The 21,032-nt window shown below is 45.8% G+C and overlaps 1 protein-coding gene and 1 long non-coding RNA gene across 3 annotated transcripts in view; one reads left to right on the plus strand and one right to left on the minus strand.

Annotated features, from left to right (window-relative positions):
• The window catches only part of CYB5D2 (cytochrome b5 domain containing 2), a 21,414-nt gene extending 613 nt beyond the window's left edge, over nucleotides 1-20,801 (plus strand). Inside the window, exons 2-4 of one of the 2 annotated variants that reach the window (XM_006167602.3) lie at nucleotides 5,709-5,849; nucleotides 18,254-18,440; nucleotides 20,428-20,801. In XM_006167602.3, coding sequence (XP_006167664.1) covers nucleotides 5,709-5,849; nucleotides 18,254-18,440; nucleotides 20,428-20,644 — 545 coding nt within the window. In that variant the 3' untranslated portion in view covers nucleotides 20,645-20,801. Of the gene's footprint in view, nucleotides 1-5,706; nucleotides 5,850-18,253; nucleotides 18,441-20,427 lie in introns of both variants that reach the window. The other variant, XM_006167601.3, reaches the window with a different exon arrangement.
• Nucleotides 11,578-16,403, minus strand: LOC102479720 (uncharacterized). The gene is made up of 2 exons (XR_337243.1): nucleotides 16,194-16,403; nucleotides 11,578-11,721 (listed from the first exon to the last, which is right to left on the minus strand). It is a non-coding gene; the product is annotated as an uncharacterized LOC102479720 (long non-coding RNA).
• Nucleotides 20,802-21,032: the final 231 nt, after the last annotated feature.

Genomic DNA, 21,032 nt, shown 5'->3' on the forward strand with positions numbered 1-21,032 from the left:
TATCCTGCGTTCCTCGGCGCCCCCCCCCCTCCCCATCCGCCATTCTTCAGGGAAGCGCGGCGCGAGGGGTTTAGACCGGGACCACGGCCAGCTCTATCGACCTCTGTCTCTCTGTCGTTTTCCCCACCTCTCTGTGTGACTTACGTTGGAGAACCATGTTTTACTGTCCCTTGTTCATTAACCAGCGTCGGAAGCCCGAGGATGCTTGTTTGTGTCACACTTCAGAGCACTGAGATGAGACTCATCCCTGCCGTCACTCTTCCCTTGCTGACTCCAACCATCTTTTCAGTATTCCCTGATCCGAAATAATCTAACATCCTCCTCAAATTTCCCCTAAAAATAGTATTTTATTTGGTTTGAGTTGTTTTTGCTTCTAATATCAATATGCTTGTCTCCCTTTAAAAAGATGAGGTTAAAGCACAGGAAAGGGGCCCAGCCAGCGATATAGTCCTTGAGTACTTAGAACAAAACTGTGCATATGTTAGGCCTCAAGGGACTTTTGGTAAATTAAGTTTATTCTGCTGTCCCCATTTTATAGCTGAAGAGATTGAAGGGTATTTGCCGAAAACCTTCACAATTAAGTACTGTCAGGGCAAGGACTAGTGCTTTGAGATGTTGCCTGACCAGCCTAGGAACTGACCACTTTACCAATTTTAAAAGGAAAAAAGAGGGCAGGCAGGTGGCATGGTGGTTAAGGGCGCTGGGCTCGTGCATGGCCGACCATGGTTTGAGTCCTAAACCTGGTGGCTTGCTTTCTCACTTTCTCTCTCTCTTACTCTGTCCCTCTTTGGTCAAATAAAAATAAATAAAGTCAAATAAAATAATTCTTAAAAAAAGGAAAACAATTAAAAGCAAGCCTAAGGCTAGTGACTGATAGCAAAGGCATATTTTCCACTTGTCATGATCTTAGGGGAAGTGGGAAGCTGCCTCTGGCACTTAAATACAAGTCACTTCCCTGTCTCCTGGGAGAACTTCAGAAATAGAAGCATTGCCAGAGAAGGAGTTATTCCATTGATCTTGCCAAGCTGCTCATACCGTCCAGCAGGGGAGGGGACAACAGAGAAGGAGATCAAACCTGGGGACCAGCAGTTGGCGTAATGGCTATTTCGCTAGACTCCCATGTCGCAGACCACAGTTCAAGTCCTGGACCCAGTGGCTTAAACTCACACTGGGCACGTGTGTGTGCGTGCCCAAAATCCCGAGAGAAGACTGGAGGAGAAGGGAGTGTGGCGTGGCCATCCCCCCCGGGGGGTGATTTCTCTCTTTCTGTCTCTCTGTCTCTCTCTCTCTCTGACGAGCGCATGCACCCTATAGCAAAAACCTCTCCAATGAAAGGGGGATCAAACCTGGAATCAGGGTTCTGCTTGCCAGTTGAGGGCCCTTTTTGGTAAATTGTCCAGCCATACGCTGATACAGTTATGGATGCGTCCACAAGTGTGGCCATAAAGCCTTCCATTTCTGGGGTGATTTTACTTTATAACATGCTGTACTGTCTGCTGAGTTCCTGTGTGCTCGATATTCATTCAACCTCCATTTACTGACCACTGTCATGTGTCCTACCTTGTACCAGGTGTTGAAAAAAATTACAAAAATATATATAAAATTACAAAGATGCATACAAAAATACGCAAAGATGTATATAAAGTGCATCCTACTGCCCACAAGTCTAGTAGGGAAGCAGGTACATTCATCTATTCATTCAATCTGTTTATTTTTTATTGGGATATAAATTCAAATAACATAAAATTAGACCTTGTTTTTAAGAGAGATTTTTGATAATAGGGAACATGGACTTAACGAGAGAGAGAGAGAGAAAGTGAGAAATCACTCCTCCAGGAGGATGGCCATGCCACAATCCCATGGTCGACTACATGGGAATCCAGCGATATAGCCATTACGCCAACTACTGATCTCCAACTTAGTAGTTTTTAATAGTCAGAAACATGCAAACATCACCACTCCCTCATTCCGGAACATTTCATAACCCCCAAAAGAAAATCCAAATCCATAAGCAGTCTTATCCCATTCTCTCCTCCCCATAGTCCCTGTCGACCACTGTTTCTGTAGGTTAGCCTATTCTAAGCATTTCATATAAATAGAATCACACATGTGGTCTTTTGGGGCTGGCTTCTTAGCATAATGTTTTCGAGATTTATCTATGGTGTATCAGTACTTAATTTCTTTTCATGGCCAAATAATATTCCATTTATTTTGTAGATATAACACCACATTTTATAATATTGGTGGATGGACTTTTTTTTTTTTCTCCCAGTTTTGCCTATTCATGTTGCTACAAATATTTGTATATAAATTTTTGCATGAACATGTTTTTAGTTTCCTTGGGTATATGCCTAGGAGTGGAATTGCTGGGTCACATGATAACTCTTATGTTTAAGGTTTTGGGAAACTGCCTAATTGTTTGCTAAAGTGGCTGCATCATTGTATATTCTTGTGAAGAATGGGACCAGCAGTTTGTGTAATGGCTATGTCACTAGACTCCCATGTAGTCAACCGCGGTTCAAGTCCCGGACATGGTGGCTTAAACTCACTCTGGGCACATGTGTGTGCATGCCCAAGATCCCGAGAGGAGAATGAAGGGATTGCAGTGTGGCCATCCTGCCAGAGGGTGATTTCTTGCTTTCTGTCTCTGTCTCTCTGTCTTTCTGGAGGGCACACACGCCCTATAGCAGGAACTTCTCCAAAAAAAAAAAGAATGTATTAGACTTAAAATTTCTCTACATCCTCACCAAAAGTTAGTATCTTTTTTATGGACATCCTAGTGGGTTTGATGTGGTTTTACGTTGTTGATTTTTTTGCTATAGAGCGCATGTGCTTGCCAGAGAGACAGAGAGTGAGAAATCACCCCTTGAGAGTGTGGCCAGGCTGCAATCCCTTTTTTTCCATTCTCCTCTTGGGATCCTGGGCGCATTCACACACACTCCTGGCGTGAGTTTTAAACCTCCAGGTCCAGGACTGGAACCGCAGTTGACTACACGGGAATCCAGCAATAGTACTGTTATACCATCTGCTGGTCCCTGCATTGTGGTTTTGATTCTTTGCATTTCACTAGTGCCTAATGATGTTGAGCATCTTTATTTATTTATTTATATAAAATAATTCTTTAAAAAAAGAAAAAGGTAAAAATACTGGTATTAACAGAGGTCCTAATCTAGTGGGAGAGGCGGAGGCACAGTGAACAGTAAAGAAAGGGGCAAGGCAAGGTTGGAGATGTCTGGCGCATGGCACTGAATGACATACCCAGGAATTTGGGTATTATCACAGGGCAAAGGGAAGCTGCTGCAGATTTTTTGGCAGTGATGACATACCTACTCGGTGTTTAAAATAACAGTCTACACCCAGCCCTAGTAGTGTGTGCTGAATGCTGCTACTTGGCAGGCTAGGGCCACATGGGGGGCCTGGGTTCAATTCCTGGCCCACCATTTAAAAAGCAGGTGCAGTGTCTGACTGCCGGGACTAGTTTAGCATGAACACGTTTCTCTCAGTGGGGAAGGCTGTGGATTAGAAATAGACGTGATAACGAAACACACAAAGACACACAAGTATAGAAGAGCAAGGACTGGGTAGGCACAGCTTCTCTGATGGAGAAGTTGTGACCAAAACTAGCCTCAGGTTTATTCTTTTAAGGGGCAGAGAATGGGGGAAGGGGAAAATGGGATGTAAAAGGAATGGGGAAGAAGGAAGTGGAATATAAAGAGAATAAGGGAGGAGAAATTGGAATGCAAAGCCAGTTGTTTTTGGATGTAAATCATCTGAGGATGTGAAAATGACTGGCATCATATAATTTCTCTGATTTTTGGAGGGGACAATTTGATAAACGTTGCAGTGTCTGACATCCAGGCTTCAGCATCTAATTGACTACCCACTAGGGGGTCTACTATAGTAGTTCAAGTGAGAGATGATGGCCGCCTTGGCTTGCTTTAATAGTAGGTGGCAACAGGTAGACTGATGGAAGAACTGCAATCATGCATCACTTATCATCAGAGCTATGTTCTAAGAAATGCATTAGTGCATCATTAATTGGTTTGTGTTTTTGTGCAAAAATCATAGCATGCACTTACACAAACCTAGATGGTCTAACCTACACACTGAGACCATATGGTACAGCCTTTTACAATCCTTTGTTTTAAATTTGCCATAGGACATTTGTGCTTGCCAGAGAGGGAAAGTGAGGAAGCACCCCTTCCCCCAAGGAGGATGGTCATACCACAATCCCTTTCTCCCTCTTGGGATTTTGCATGCACATACATATGTCTAGCATGTTTTTCAAGCCACCCAGCCTGGGACTTGAACTGTGCAGTCTGCCATGAAGGATCCAGCCACCTTAATCACCATGGCACTGGCTGGCCTGCCTGTTATTCATCTGATAGGACCCCCATCATATATGTGGCACAAGACTGTATTAAGGGAGAAAATACAGGATTTAGGGACTGATTAGATGTGAGGGATGAAGGAGGTATGAAGAACTATGTTCCTGGATGGCAGGTGTTTGGGATTTACTGCAGTACAGAATATATGAGAGTAGATGCAGGTTGGCTGGAGCTGCTGCTAACAGCTGAATGTGGACATTTTGAACCTGTGATGTCTGTAAGGCATCTAAGTGATGTTGAATAGGTAATTGGATATACAGGTCTGGTGCTCGGGAAATCTGAACTGAAGATCCACATTTGGCGATCTTTGGCATGGAGGTGGGATTAAAAAAACACGAGTGGACCAGCAGGTGGCATAGTGGTTAAAGTTCTGGACACTCCCACATGGCTGACCACAGTTTGAGTCCCGGATCTCATGCCTTGCTTTCTCACTTCCCCTCTTTCTCTCTGTCAAATTAAAACTTAATGAATAAATAAAAAAAAAAAAAAACAACACTGGAATGGATATATGAAAGCTGGCTCAGCATAGCAGTGGTACACTGCTCAAGCAACACTGGATCCATAGGAAGGATCATGGGTTCAGTTTCCAGGTAGACCTGTGCATACCAGGCACATGCACCCATGATCCTGGCTGGCTGGGAGGACTGGGTGAGGATTGTGGTTTGTCCTCAGAAGGAAAAACAGACAGACAGAAAACAAGACTCAAGGGAGAGGGTGTGAATGGAGCAAAGATAGTGGACAATAATTGATCCCTCAGGCTGGTAGATAATGAAAAGCTAGAGAGGTAAGAGGAAAACCAGGAATGTACCATCATAAAAGCTAAAGGAGGATTAGCCAGTGGTATGGTAGTTAAGGTAACTGGATCCCACAGGGCCAACTGCATGGTTCAAGCCCCAGACCCAGCATCTTGAACCATGTGTGGCATGTGTACATATGTGCCCTCCCAAAATCTCGAGAGGAGAATGGAGGAGGAGGAGGAGTTGTGTAGTGGCCATCCCCTTGAGGGATGTTTTTTCACCTTTTTCTCTTTCCAGCAAGCACACATACCCTGTGACAAATTTATATATATGTACATATATATAAAATAAAAGCCAAAGGAAGTGGTCAGCTATGCTAAATGTTGCTGAAAGTATATGAAAGGTGATAGATGCCAAAGATAACATATGTCCAAGGTCCAGAAGCACCTGTCACAGAGGAGGAGGATTACATTTCCCTGGGGCTGGCGTGTAGAGATGGTCTGATGTCTCTCAGAAACTAGATTCTCGAGTTGGTACAGCACTTGTGATTTACGTGGTACTATTGGGAACTTCTCTCCTGCAGGCCGGGATGCATCCAGAGCCTTTGTGACCGGGGACTACTCCGAAGCCGGCCTTGTGGATGATGTATCTGATCTGTCATCCTCTGACATGCTGACACTTCAAACTTGGCTTTTATTCTATGAGAAGAATTATGTGTCTGTTGGTATGTAGTCCATAGGTCATTTGTATAGACTTCATTTGGTTATCTTGTTTTTTTTTTTTAAAGGGGCTGAGATTCTTCAGGAATTGAGTTCAAGGTTAAAATCTGAAAAATAGCCCTGGATTTTATTTTAAATTTAGTGGTAGTTAGTGTGACAGTGAGCCCCAAAGGTGATGGGTGGACACCTCTTCCTCACCCTTGGCCTTGGGAGAGGATTGCCAAGCCATGTACTTTGGCCTTAGCAGCTCACGAGCCAGGGGTTGCCTTTCTACTTCCAGGAGGGCTGCTTCCCTTTCTTACTGTGTTCCAGGCATTTGACTTCTCACATAGCCAGGAAGCCTTACAACCTAACAGTATGTGCTGTTTTGACAAAGTGCCTTTTATTTTGTCCTCTGGGGAGATAAACATTAGTCTGTGCCCACCCCGAGTGAGCTCCCAGGTGGACCTAATGCAGTTAAACATTTGTTAAAGCCATTAGAAGAGGTCTTTTCCCCGCCCTGATGCCACTGAATTTCTGCTTCTCCCATTGCTGCTGCTGCTGGGTTACCTTTTCTGAGAACCTCAGCAGTTTTTACTATGAATAATTCCTCTGCTCCCTCCACAACCAAATGGTCAAGGCTTGGGGCCAGCATCTGGCAAAATGGCTATGTTGCTGGACTCCCACGTGGTCGACTGCAGTTTGAGTCCCAGACCTGCTGGCTTAATCTCATGCTGACTGCATGCGCATGCATGCCCAAGATCCTGAGAGGAAAATGGAGGAGAAGGGATTGCGGTGGCCATCCCCCCTAGGGGGTGATTTCTCACTTACTATCTCTCTGTCTCAGTCTTTGTAGCGAGTGCATGTGCCCTATAGCAAAAACCTCTAAAAAAAAATGGTCAAAGAACCCGCAGTTAGCGTAATGGCTAAGTCGCTGAACTCTCATGTAGTCGACCGTGGTTGAGTCCTGGACCCAGGGGCTTAACCACCACACCACCTACTGTCCCCTCACTAAACTCACGCCGGGCGCGTGTGCGTGCGTGCCCAAGATTCCAAGAGGAAAATGGAGGAGAAGGGATTGCGGTGGCCATCCCCCCTAGGGGGTGATTTCTCACTTTCTGTCTCTCTGTCTCCCTTTGTTTTTCTAGTGAGCGCATGTGCCCTATAGCAAAAACCTCTCCAAAAAAAATAATGTTCCAGGCTTTTTCTTTTACTTTTGCCAAAAGGAGTGTGCACTTGCCATACAGAAACAGAGGACAGAGAGGGAGAAAGCACCCCACAATAGGACATGGTCACAGGGCAATCTATTTCTATATCTTTTCAGGATTTGGGTACACATGCCCACAATACTTTTCAAGCCACCAGATCTGGGACTCAAACATCACAGTCAGTAATGTGGAATCCAGCTCCCTTAGATACTAGGCCGTGGGACCAGCCCAAGGCTTTTTTCCTACCATCTAAAGTTTGTGTCTTTCCATTTCTAATATCTACCCCATCCATTTTTAGCCTTTGTATGTCCCTCTGTGTTTTTCCTCAGTCTACCCCAGATTATTTCTGAAACAACCATGTCTGCTATCAAAGGAACTGACCTCTATCCATCTGGCTTGGTTCTTGCTTTCTCCCACGAGGTTGCCAAATCAAGTTTTAAAATTTTTTTGAGAGGGACCAGCAGTTAGCGTAATGGCTATGTCGGTGGACTCCCATGTAGTCGACCGCGGTTTGTGTCCCGGACCCAGTGGCTTAAAACTCACGCCGGGCGCATGTGCGTGTGTGCCCAAGATCCTGAGAGGAGAATGGAGGAGAAGGGATTGTGGTGTGGCCATCCCCCCTGGGGGGTGATTTCTCACTTTCTATCTCTATGTCTCTCTCTGTCTATCTGGCGAGCGCACGCGCCCTATAGCAAAAAAAAACTCTCCAAAAAAAAAAAAAATTTTTTTTTGAGAGATTTTTGCTGTAGGGCACTTGTGCTCGCCAGAAAGACACAGAAAGTGAGAAATCACCCCCAGGGGGGATGGCCATGCTGCAATCCCTTCTCCTCCATTCTCCTCTCAGGAGCACACACGCCTGGCGTGATTTAAACCCACCGAGTCCAGGACTTGAACCACAGTCGGCTACATGGAAGTCCAGTGACATAGCCATTGTGCCAACTGCTGGTTCCTGAAACATTAGTACAGAGAAGAAAACACGACACAGATGAATAAGAATGGAATCCTCTGCGTGAACAAAACGCCAGACCAAATACTTCATACTAAGACTTGGGGAGCAAACTTGGTGTTCCTGATGTGTGTGGTGAGATGAGTGGACAAGCCTCATCTGAGCATGGTGTAATGTGCTGGGGTGGGATTTGTGTTCAGAAATGCCTCAGGAGGATTTTAGTGTAAGTCAGAATATACTGGGCTGGCAGTTGGCACCGCGATTAAGGGGCTGGACTCCCACATGACCAACCACAGTTCGAGCCCTGGACCTGGTGGTTTGCTTTCTTATTCTCTCTCTGGTGAGCACATGTGTCCTATAGCAAATTAAAAAATATTAATACAATTAAATAATTTTTAAAGAATTATTTAATGTAACTTATTTAATTTGACCAGAGAGCAAGAGAAAGAGAAAGCAAGTCACCAGGTCCAGGACTTGAACCATGGTTGGCCATGTGGGAGTGTCCAGTGCTTTAACCACCACACTACCTGCTGGTCCCCAAAATTATATTTTTAAAAATCAGGATATATTTGACTATCTACTTTTTTAAAAAAGATTTATTTTATTTATTCATTCATTCATTTTTAATTTGACCAGAGAGAGACACAGAGAGAGAGAGGGGAAAGTGAGAAAGGAAGCCACCAGGTCCAGGACTCAAACCGTGGTCAACCATGTGGGAGTGTCCAGCACCTTAATCACCACGCCACTTGCTGGTCCCTTGACTATCTACTTTTGGTAAGTTCTGGGTCTGGTCCTTGTGGGGACTAGCAACGAGTTGAGCATGGTTCCTGCTCTCTGCTGACTTATTCTATAGGATGGGAGAGTGGGTCATGTTAGGCTTAGGTCACCAGGAACCTTCAGGACACATCAGAGGATGCAGGGTTATTGTAAAAGTGCACACTAAAGGGAAGATGGTCAGGAAATCATATTGGCAGCCGCTTAGCCAGACTGCAAGGGAAAATGAGATAGCTTTTGTTTTCTTAGTTTAGCCAGAGGGCACATGAACTTGCAGAGAGGCAGAGAGAGTCAAATGAGAAAGCACTTGGAGCATCGAGCGTGGTCATGTCGCAGTCCCTTCTCCATCTCTTTGTCCTTTTGGGATGTTGGGCATGCATGCACACACACCCAGCATGTTTTACAAGCCACTGAGTCTGGGACTTGAACCATGTAGTTGGCCACATGGGATCCAGCCACCTTAACTACCATGCCATGGACTGGCCTGAGGTGGTTTTTGTTGTGTTCTGGGTACAGAACTGGTTTGGGTACCCAGCCAGTACTGATGGGTCCATTCTCGTGGACCCATTCTAGAAGGCAGCTTCTAGAACTCTCTCTGCTGCTGCTTCTACTTCTGTCTGCTCTTTGGGTCTCATGTCTAAAACTCACCAAGGCAGGCTTGTCATACCATGTAATACAGAGTCCCACTTCAGCACAAAGTTCTGTACAAGGCCAGCTCATAGACAAGTTATTTAAATGAATGAATTTTAGGAATTTAAAATGAATGCTTTTTACTAAGCTGTTTTGAGGGCTGCAGGGGAGACACATCATAAATAAGCATACCAGACCACTGGAAATAGGGCTATGAATAAAGGTCTGATGTGATATGTGCTTGGAGGTGTGGCCCCTTTAGAAGCAGATGGTCAGGGGAGCCTCTTGGAGAGGATGACAGGTAAGCTGAGACTCAGCAGGTGAAAAGCAAACAGCCCTACTGAGACCTGGGAAGAGCATTCCAGACTGAGGGAACAACAGTGTCTGCAGTGGGAGCAGCAAGGTCTGGCCAAGGAACACAAAGGAAACCAACGTGCTGGGGCCCACAATAATGAGGGAGGAAGTGGTTTGATGACGGTCAAAGCAAAGAAGTCAGATGGTTATAGAGCCTTAGAGGCCTTGATAAGAAGTTCGTATTTTATCTGCATGCTTTAGGAAGCCATTGGTGGGTTTTGATTAGCCTAGAAGTGACAGGATAATGATTCTCTCTAAAAGATTACATCAGCAGCTTTGTGGAAAAGGAACCACAGGAAGGTGTGAGCTGAAGCAGAGACCAGTTGGAAGGCTATTGTCATAGCCCGTGGTTTGGTTGAGGGTAGTAGCAGTAGAAATGGGAAGGAAAAAAAACATCAGGATGTTTTAGAGGTGAAACTGATAAGATTTGCTCTGGATTAGACATGAACAAAAAGATGTGTACATTTGGATGTGAAAGAGGAGAGAAATGCAGTGCTCCCAATCAGATAGCAGGCCCGAGGTAACAAACAGCATTTGGGAAATCAGGGAGGGAGTTGGGCTTGACAGCATGAAATAAGTCTTGGACACGTTCGAACGTATGTGCCATTGGATTCCAGGTTCAAGTCCGCTCTCAGGCCTGCAGAGGTGGGAGCCACACCACTGGGGGCAGGCAGGAACTGCCACCTCTACTTGGGCAAGCCTCCTGGAAGCACTTTCTGCCACTTTGCCCTAGCAGGTACAGCCTGAGAAGGACCTGGATAATTAATGGCCCTGCACCTAAGAAGAACTGATCTTTTCTTGCTTCTGGCCAGTAGGTTCATGGACCATTCATTGGCTGTTGCCAGAACTTAAGTTTTTAAAAATTCTGACAGGTATTTTATTTATTTTAGAGGTTTTTGCTATAGGGCACATGCGTTCACCAGAGACACAGAGACAGAAAGCGAGAAATCACCCCCTTCCCTTCAAGGAGAATGACCATACTGCAGTCCCTTCTCCATTCTCCTCTTGGGATCTTGGCCACAGACAGCATGAGTCCAGCATGAGTTTTAAGACACTGAGTCTTGGAATCGAACTGCGGTCGACTATGTGGGAGTCCAGTGACATAACCATTACGTCCTCTGTGGATCCCAGGTTTATTCTTTTATAGAGCAATGGAGGAGGGAGAAATGGAAAGTAGAGCCAGGTATTTCCTGTTGTTGACTACAGCTGTGGAGCATCTTGTGTCCCATTGTTCTAGATAATCCTCTCCTGGCCTTCTCTGGCTGACACTTAGCTTCCTCTAATTCACACTACCCTGCAGTGCAACTGTAGGTTATGTCTTTGTTAGAGCTTTCACTTGCCCTGCAGCATCAGCACAAAGACCACATCTACTTTTTTTTTTTTTTTTTTGAGAGGTTTTTTTTGCTATAGGGCGCATGTGCTCGCCAGACAGACAGAGACATAGAGACAGAAAGCGAGAAATCACCCCCCAGGGGGGATGGTCATGCCACAATCTCTTTTCCATTCTCCTCTCGGGATCTTGGGCACGCACGCACACGCGCCAGGCGAGACCACATCTGCTTTAAAGGTCACTGGTGCCTTGTCCAGATCTGGCTGCTCCCTACATCTCCCCCTCTTCCTTTTTCTAACTCAAGTTCATGGAGCTTGATAGCTGCTATGTGGAGTTTTCCCTGGATGATTCTGCAGACTGTGTAGTCAATATACTTATCCTGGCCAAAAATAATGGAGTAGCTGTAACTGGTGCTCTTTGGCCTTTTACTAATTGCTCTTTCTTGGTTGGATATTTAATCTGTCCTCATATTGGGGGAGAGGGTTGGACCACCTGTGTTGATCCCACCTTACTTTTTCTTTGCTTTCTTTGGTACTTTGTCCAGATTCAGGTCCTGCATCCTCTTCTGTATCTGTTTTAGCGGCTTGTCCTCTAGTTGTTCCATCATCAAGTGGTCTCATGAGTCGAGCTAGAACTCACACTGATTAGCGATGATTCTGGAAAAATACAAGCATACTCTCGAACCCACACTAACACTGGGTCAGGTCCCTTTCACTCTCCTTGAACTGAGATCTTTCTACTTTGCATATCAAAGTCTAGCTTTTTCTATTTCTTAATAATGAATTTCCACAGCTATGAAGCAAGTGGTAGTCAAAAAACTTACCTGTTTCCCCCTTTTTCTTTTTCTAATTGTGTGTGTGTGTGTGTGTGTGTGTGTTTATTTAAAGGATTATTTTATTTAACTTATTGAGGAGGAGAGAGAGAGAATGAGAAAGCAAGCAAGCCTCCAGGTTCAAGACTCGAACTGTGGTCGACCATGTGGAAGTCTAGCACCCTTAACTACCACGCCACCTGCTGGCCCCTCTAATGTTGTTTGTAATTGCTGGTTGACCCTTTCTGCTATTGCTTGACCTTGAGGATTGTAAGGTATACCTGTAGTATGAAGAACATGGAAAGTGTCACAAAATTGCTAAAAAACTTTACTCTAGTGTAAGCTGGACCACTGTCAGTTTTTATATATCTTGGTTTTCCCAATACTGCTATTGCTGCGAGGCAATGTGTGATAACATGTTTGGCTGCTTCTCCTGTCAAAGGAGAAACAAATGAAACCTGAATAGGAATCGACAGTGTCATGTAAGTAACCTTGTCTCCCAAAGAGGAATAATGAGTTACATCCATTTGCCAAATGTGATTGAGGGCTGAACTCTGGGGTTAACTCCCAAAGAGAGGGAAGAAAAGAAATCGTTCAGACAATTTTTGACAGTGTCTCATGCCTGTTGTCTAGTGATAGGTGTTTGTGCAGGGCAGCAGCATTTTGGTGAAAAAGATTATGTGAGTGTTTAGCCCGATCTTCAGGAGTTTGAGATAACAGCTTGGTGGTTTTCAAAAGAAAAGGCTCAAGGGAGATTAGAATGAGCTTTTATGTGACCACTGAAGAATGGGAATTTTCATTTTGTAACAGATTTTGGATTTGCAGAAAAGCATAAAGACTTTCCTGTGACATATTACTGAGAATAGCAGTTTCAGTTTTAATAACTGAGGCTACATAAAAACTGTCCAAATAGATATTTACAGCCTGATATGGGAAGTCTGTTAAGGCAGTTTCCATAGCGCAAAGTTGTGCACACTGAGAGCAAGACAGGTTACATGACTTTTGTGACCAGTATCCTGTGTGCCCACTGCTAGTAAATGCAATTACAGCATTTTAAATAGGTGAGATTACTTCGGGAATAGCAAAAGTAGTAGTACAAGGCGTATAATAGGGTCTGAAGGGTAATGACAACACATCCGGAAAAGTTCACAAACGCTATTTACCAATCAAGATCTAGTTGTCAGGTAGCATGGTGGTTAAGGGTGCTGGACTCCCACATGGCTAGCCACAGTTCAAGTACTGGACCTAGTGGCTTGCTCCCCCACACACACCCCACTCACGCTGTCCCTCTCTGGTCAAATTAAACTAAATAAAAAGATAAATATTCTTTAAAAAAATCTAATTGCCATAGTGCGTGCCATTTTTCTTTGGAGAAAGGAACTATGATAGATTGAGGTTCATGTCCTAATAGTTGGGCCATGCATCTTCTTCCTTTAATGGTAACTGCAGCTCTGCTGTAGAAAATGGGGTAAGAGACAGTGCAGGAGATGATCGAAGATAGAACCATTCAAGGATCCCCTGAGGTTGCCAAGTGGCCCCAGTGGGTGTACGTGAGGTTGAGATTAGGATAGGCAAGTCTTGTTCACCCGTGACAAGCAGCCATTTTTGATTGGCTAGTTCTACTAATTCAAGAGCTATCCTACCCTCTGAGGTGAGCTCCCAAAGAGAAGCAGGGTGCAGATCTCCTTTTAAGATGGCAGAAAGTGGTAGCAGTTGACCAGTGGTTAGCTTTAAACTGGATTGCATCCAACTGATGTTTCCTAATGTGAAAATCAAGGAATCTAATCAAATTGAGGAGGAAAGGGGAAAAGAGGGAAGGAGGAAAAGAAAGAAAGGGAGGGAGGAAGTTAAAATAAAAATAGTTCTTAAAAAAAAAAAAAGATTTAATACAGTCAAATGAAAGTGGAGAGGAATGGCTGTAGGACTAGGAAGACCAGACTGCAGTGGTCCCATTACTTGCATAGTGGCATTGACTTTTCTCAGGTCTTATAACAACCTCCATTTTCCAGATTTTTTCTGGATGACAAAAATAGAAGAGGTCAAAGGACAAAGAGAATGCTCAATGTGTCCTAATTTTAGCTGTTCTTGAGCAAGTTATCTAGCTGCCCCTATTTTCTCCCAGTTAGGGGCCATCGGTCAACCCAGACAGGCTCCTCTGAAAGTCAGTTTATTGGAGCAGCAGTCCTAGTGACTGGAGCATCTACCAAGGCCCCTGTCTGAACTTTGCATCAGAGTTGTCTAAATTTTGATTTAATACAGTCAAATGAAAGTGGAGAGGAATGGCTGTAGGACTAGGAAGACCAGACTGCAGTGGTCCCATTACTTGCATAGTGGCATTGACTTTTCTCAGGTCTTATAACAACCTCCATTTTCCAGATTTTTTCTGGATGACAAAAATAGAAGAGGTCAAAGGACAAAGAGAATGCTCAATGTGTCCTAATTTTAGCTGTTCTTGAGCAAGTTATCTAGCTGCCCCTATTTTCTCCCAGTTAGGGGCCATCGGTCAACCCAGACAGGCTCCTCTGAAAGTCAGTTTATTGGAGCAGCAGTCCTAGTGACTGGAGCATCTACCAAGGCCCCTGTCTGAACTTTGCATCAGAGTTGTCTAAATTTTTGAAATGTTGGTATATGGTGTCATTGGCCCCAGGCCATTTTTCTCAGACTCGGAAATGGTAGAAGGCGCTGGGTCAGCATCATTCGTGTCACAGGTAAAGGAGGGCTTTATAAAGGACACGTATTGACTCCAGAGCCTGCAGGACAGCGAGGGTTTGGATCCTCAGATCAAGATCAGGCCTGCCTCCTTCAGGCTTTTTGAGAAGCTCGACCCACGTACACGCTAACCATATAAGAAAATTTTAGGTACTTTTAGAGACTGGCACCGATGTTTCAGTAATAGTTCTGAAGCACTGGCCCTGTGGATTTACTGGCTCTTCAGTGGAAGTGGAAGGGGTAGGATATTAATTCAGTACCAAAGAGTTCTGCTATTCTTACTTGGACAGATGAGGAGGGTCACACAGGACAGTTTCAGCCTTATGTTTTCTTTGATATGCCTTTGAGTTTATGGGGTAATGGCAGCCTTACAGGGAGCATTAACATTTTCGAAAGCCAGTTGTTTTAACAAAATTTGTCCTGCTTCTGGGTCAGAAATCACTCACCCTATGGCTTATGCCAAACCCGATACACAGTCTCGGTAGAGCTCACACCTGACCCTCTGTCTTTTCCTGGAAGTCTAACACCTCAAACAGATTCTATTTGCTGATACATTTGTAGGGAGTATTCAAGCTGATTGACAATATCGAAGTCACGTGTCCCCGTCAATACTTCAAATGTGATAGGTACTGCATGTTGTTGGTTTCGATTTGCCTGTTCTTGGGCTTCCTCAAACCAATCTGCCTTCCATAAAAAGATAATCACCTCCAGCCACACGTGCCTTGCCTAACCTGCCAATCATGAGGCGAAAGCGCTGAGTAGCTGTTTCTAATACAGCTGTTGCTTATATGATAGGTGCCACAGGGCCATACTGCACGCAAGCCATTTTAAATTATTTTAGAATTTTAAAGGACCCGGGCTCATGCTGGCATATTGTTTGTATTGGCGTATTATTAGAATCTGGAACCTCCATGACCAGACATGTTAAGTCCTGAGATGTGTTCCCCTCTCTCTGCCACACCACAACACTCTCTGAAGAGGGGTTAATGCAGAGGAAATCATCCTTTCCTCGTGCTCTCCCCCCTGCTGGGGGCTCTAAAAGAGGAGCGGTGGGTCTTCCTGCGGGGGCGCGGGGCCAAGGGGCTAAGGCTTCCTTGTCCTTTTTAAACTTAAGTCTGTCAGGAACCACAATTTTACGTCTGTCTAGATCTGGGAGTCTGCCATCTTCACTAACCACTGCTGCTTTGCTATCTCCTATTTCAGGACCAATTCCTGGCTCTCCAGGCAGCAAGGAAGTGTCTCTGTCCTGGGTATCTATTAATCGAGTTACCAAGCAACATCCCAGCTCTTCCGGAGGTTCTCGCCTCAAACACTCATTAATTAAATTCCATAAGGAGAAAGCAAAAATAGGAAAATTGCCTGGTCTCTCTACTGTACATCGTAGCCTAATTTGTTCTCCGACCTTGTCCCAGGTTCATCATGTAACAGTCCCTGTTCCAGGAACCAGGGGCGTGTTTCCTATACAAAGTCTAGGGATCAATGCAACTGCTTCGTACTAAGTTCATTACCCTAGCTTTTAACATATAAAACAACTTTTGGACATACATACCTCTCTCTTTAGACAACTTTGTCCCCATGTTTTACACCCGACTCTAATCCACTCCTCACCTTTCAGTTCTGGGCCTGAATTCAGGAGTGTCCAGTGGCTTTATCCTTTGTAGTTCTCCCGTACTTATGTTCGTTTATTCGTCCACATCGGACTCCACCTGCCTTGGCCTGCAAGGCATGGGCTGGGACCTCAAGTGGGAGAGGCAGTGAATGCAGAAAGGACACACAGGTAGAGAAACGCAGGGGTTGGGAGGACCGAGCAGCTCTCGTGGAGATTGCCATGGCCCTGAGCTGTTCCCAGGTTTATTCTTTTATAGAGCAATGGGGGAGGGAGAAATGGAAGGTAGAGCCAGGTATTTCCTGTTGTCGACTATAGCTGTGGAGCATCTCGCATCCCATTGTTCTAGACAAGTCTCTCCTGGCCTTCTCTGGCTGACACTCAGCTTCCTTTAATTTACACTACCCTGCCGTGCAACTGTAGGTTATGTCTTTGTTAGAGCTTTCACTTGCCCTGCAGCGTCAGCACAAGACCATATCTGCTTTAAAGGTCACTGGTGCCTTGTCCAGATCTGGCCACTCCCTGCATCCACTCACTTATGTCCACTGATGGTCTGAGCCAGAAGAGAGTGGTAGAGGAAAGAACGCATGCTTAGAGCCATTACTCGCTTTGTAGACTGTAAGCTATTTCATCTCCCTGTCTGCTATGAATATGGGAACAGTGATTTCTCTTGCACAGGTTTGTTGTAAAGATTTATAAATACCGGGAACCAGCAGTTAGCGTAATGACTGTTGCTGGACTCCCGCGTAGTCGACCGCGATTCGTGTCCCGGACCCGGTGGCTTAAAACTCACGCCGGGCGCGTGTGCGTGCATGCCTAAGATCCCGAGAGGAGAATGGAGGAGAAGGGATTGCGGCGTGACCATCCCCCCTGGGGGGTGATTTCTCGCTTTCTGTCTCTATGTCTCTGTCTGTCTGGCGAGCGCACGTGCCCTACAGTGAAAACCTCTCCGAAAAAAAAAAAAAGATTTATAAATACCGATGGGGGACAGCAGGTGGCATGGTGGTTAAGGTGCTGGATTCACACCTGGCTGACTTTGGTTCAAGTCCCTGACTTAGCAGCTTACTTTCTCACTTTCTCTCGATGCGTGTGTGCTATAGCAAATTAAATAATAAAATTAAATAATTAAAAAATAAATATATTGATAGGGCCAGCCAGTATTTTGGTGGTTAAGGTGGCTGGATTCCACATGGCTAACTGTGTGGTTTGAGTCCCAACCTGGTGGCTTGATAAAACATGCCAGGCACATGTGCGGGTATGTCCAAAATCCTGAAAGTGGAGAAACAGAGGTGAAAGGAAGGCAGTGTGACCATCTTCAATGGGGTGTTTTCTCACTTTTTAAAAAAAGAATTACTCAGTTTTCTTTATCATCATTATTACTATTTTCAATTTGACCAGAGCAAAACAGTGTGAGAGAGAGAGAAAGAGAATGTGTCACCAGGTTCAGGACTTGAACCATGGTCAGCCATGTGGGAGTCCAGCACCTTTAACCACCATGCCACCTGATGGCCCAGTGCTTTCTCACTTTTCCTTTTCCTCTCTCTCTCTCTTTAGAGAGTGTATGTGTCCTGTAGGAATTAAAGAAACAAAGATAAAGTGCTAGCATAATGCCCAACACTGAGTAAATGCTCAGTGAGTTACTTGTTTATATAAGACGATAATTTCATGGTTGGGAAGAATTTAGCTGCAGAAATGTTAGCCAATGAGCCATTTATTCAAGCATTTATCGACTGCCTACTGTGTAGATATTCACAGTGTGGAACATGGGGAACTGACTCATACGTGGTTCCACCTTCAGGGCAAGATTCAGTCATTTCCGTACTGCAGCAATTAGATCAGGGATGCTTCCATCCTGAGTCTGGTGGATGTTGACAGGGGTTGGGATAGAAAGTGCCAGAAGTCCCTCCAGTGTGAATTCTTAATAAACAGGCACCCAGAAGGCTACTGTAGAGCCCTGATGGCAGCTGGAAGACCTTGAGCTTTTACTGCAACTGCTGAAGAAGCCAAGCGCCTGTTCATGCCTGACTGCCCCTGTCATCTGACAGCTTTCCTCTCGCTACAGGAAGGGTGATAGGAAGGTTCTATGGCAAGGATGGGCTTCCTACCCCAGAACTGACCCAGGTGGAAACCATGATCACCAAAGGCTTGGAGGCAAACAAACAGCAACTGAAAGAGAAACAGAGGTTTCCACCGTGCAATGCTGAGTGGAGCTCAGCCCGGGGCACCCGGTTCTGGTGCTCTCCGAAGAGGTAAGCAGCATTCTTTCTGCTCCTTCCACCTCTCTCAGACCCAACAACTGGGTCATCCTGTCTGCACCGTTCAGTGAACCCACGAGCTGATTGTTAGCCCAGGGGAACTTTGTCAAAATACACAGCTCCGAGACAGTGATCCTCAGCTCTGGCTACATGTGAGATCCTTCCCGGAAGTTAGAAAATTCCTGATGTGGGACCTTGCTCCTGACAACTGAGAACGCAAGGGGACTTCAAAAGTTCAAGGAGCAAGTGGAATTAAAGTACAGGTTTATTTTGGTACAAAAAAATCCTCCTAAAACCCAGGCATGGTTTCTTTTTCATAGTATATGTTTTTTCGAACTTTTTAAAGACCTCCTCCTATCAGGGTTGAGACTTGGGACTTGAGACCTGGGCATCTTTTTTCCCCACATTCCTCAGACCCAGCTGAAGAAACCCCAGCCTGGGAATGAGTCGGCCTAACTACTGTTTCTTCCTTGCATCGGCCCTGTTCATGCATCCACAAACCTTGGTCTCCTGCTTATCAGCACAGATTATTCCTGCCTACAGAAAAGAGGGATGGGGAGATGGGAGGGGCACCTACAGTGCTGCCCCGAAGTGCTGTCTTAAAATACTGCAAATTCTGGGACCAGCAGTTAGTGTAATGGCTGTGTCACTGAACTCCCATATAGTGTCTGCAGTTCGAGTCCCAGACCCGGTGGCTTAAACTCACACGAGGTGCGTTTGCGTGCGTGCCCAACATCCCGAGGAGAATGGAGGAGAAGGGATTGCTGTATGGCCATCCTCCCTGGGGGGTGATTTCTCTCTTTCTGTCTGTCTGTGTCTTTCTGGCAAGCGCATGTGCCCTGTAGCAAAAACCTCTCAAAAAAACAAACAAACAAACACACACACACACACACACACACACACACACAAACCAGAGAGCTCCGGTCTTCCTCTGTGTGCCCAGGCCCTTGAGTGCTCCCTCAGAGAGCCCGCCTCCTCTCCCCCGTAGCCCTCTCTGCCTGGTGAGCCACCTCTGGTTTTCATGACTGAGCTGCTTGGGCTCTGCCTTACTTGCAGAGCTGTTCCAGATCCACTCCCAGTGGTCGGGGCTTATCCCAGTGTCTCAGTTAACATGTTTTCTGCTCAGCATGTGTCTCAGACTGGGGAGACAGGCTCTGAAGCCAGAGACCAGATGGGGAGTAAGATCACCTGATGATGGGATGGATGGTTGGACAGGAGGAGGGACACATTTTTGTTCTCTGGGTGCTTGAGCAAGCTACAAGTGGAACAGTTCATATTTGGGTGGCAGCTTCTCTGACACGCAGGTACTGGAGCCTAAATGGGGCATCAATTCCACGAATCTCATTTGCCTTTCACAAGGCCTGTGAGTCTATGAGAGACCAAACGCAGTGCCTAAGGTGAGTTAGGTCTCTCTGCCCAGGGTAGGAGGGTGCTCAGGCTCCATTGTGCCAGAGCTAAGTCCTCCATCCCTGAAGCCTGGTGACAGGCTTCTGCCAGAGACCTCCTAGAGAAGGCCACTTGGGCCCCAAATGGGCTGTTGCCTCAGTTGCCCACCCCTACCCAAGTTCCCTGACGCTAAGGTCAAGATGCTGCCCTATGCCGAGAGGTAGTAGGGAAGAGAAGAGAATCAGACACAGACTCTGCTTTTAAGGCGCTCACAGACCAGTGGGGAAGACCCTTTTGCGGGGAATTGGTGCCACCACCTAGGAAGTAGCAGGGCAGGGCAGGGCAGGGGAGTGCAGGGAAAGGGAAGTTGACTCTGTCCTTGGCCTGGAGAAGGTGGAGCTGACACTGTGCAGGGGAAGCCAGAGGGAGTTAGGAGTATGAAGGCTTGGGGGTGGACTGCGGCGTTGGCAAACCAGGATGGGAAGGAGAACGGCTTCTATTTTTCCTAAGACCTGACTCACTGCTTCCTCCTCTCGCTTCCTGGAGAGCTCATGAGTTCACACTTTTAAAAAGTCCTCTTTCCTTCCATCCTCAGTGGAGGCGTGAGCAGAGACTGGACTGGCGTCCCCAGGAAGATGTATAAACCAGGTGCCACGGAGCCCCACTGTGTGTGTGTGAGGACCACGGGTCCTCCAAGTGACCAGACACTGGACAACCCTATACACAGAAATCGTGGGGACTTGGACCATCCCAGCTTGGAGGAATACACAGGCTGCCCACGTCAAGCCACCACATGCTCCTTACCCCCTTAAGGTGGTGTCTGCTGTGTTGATAACACACCAATAGCTTCCTTCCCAGGGATGCGCAGGCTGCCTGGATAAGCTGCTGGCCTGGGCCCTGTCAACCGAAACAAGCAAACATCCAAAAGCCATAGAAATAAACAGTACCAGTGTGACTTCTGAATCCCCACCCGCTAAGCTTACAGTCCCTGACTTTTGTGACTTCTCTTTTTTTTTTTTTGAGAGGTTTTTGCTATAGGGTGCATGTGCTCTCCAGACAGACAGAGAGACAGAAAGCAAGAGAAATCACCCCCCGGGAAAATGGCCATGCCACAATCCCTTCTCCTCCGTTCTCCTCTTGGGATCTTGGGCATGCACATACATACGCCCGGCATTTTTTTTTTTTTTTTTTGGAGAGGTT

This window comes from Tupaia chinensis, unplaced genomic scaffold, assembly GCF_000334495.1.
Source record: "Tupaia chinensis unplaced genomic scaffold, TupChi_1.0 Scaffold144899_1, whole genome shotgun sequence".
NCBI lineage: Eukaryota > Metazoa > Chordata > Mammalia > Scandentia > Tupaiidae > Tupaia > Tupaia belangeri.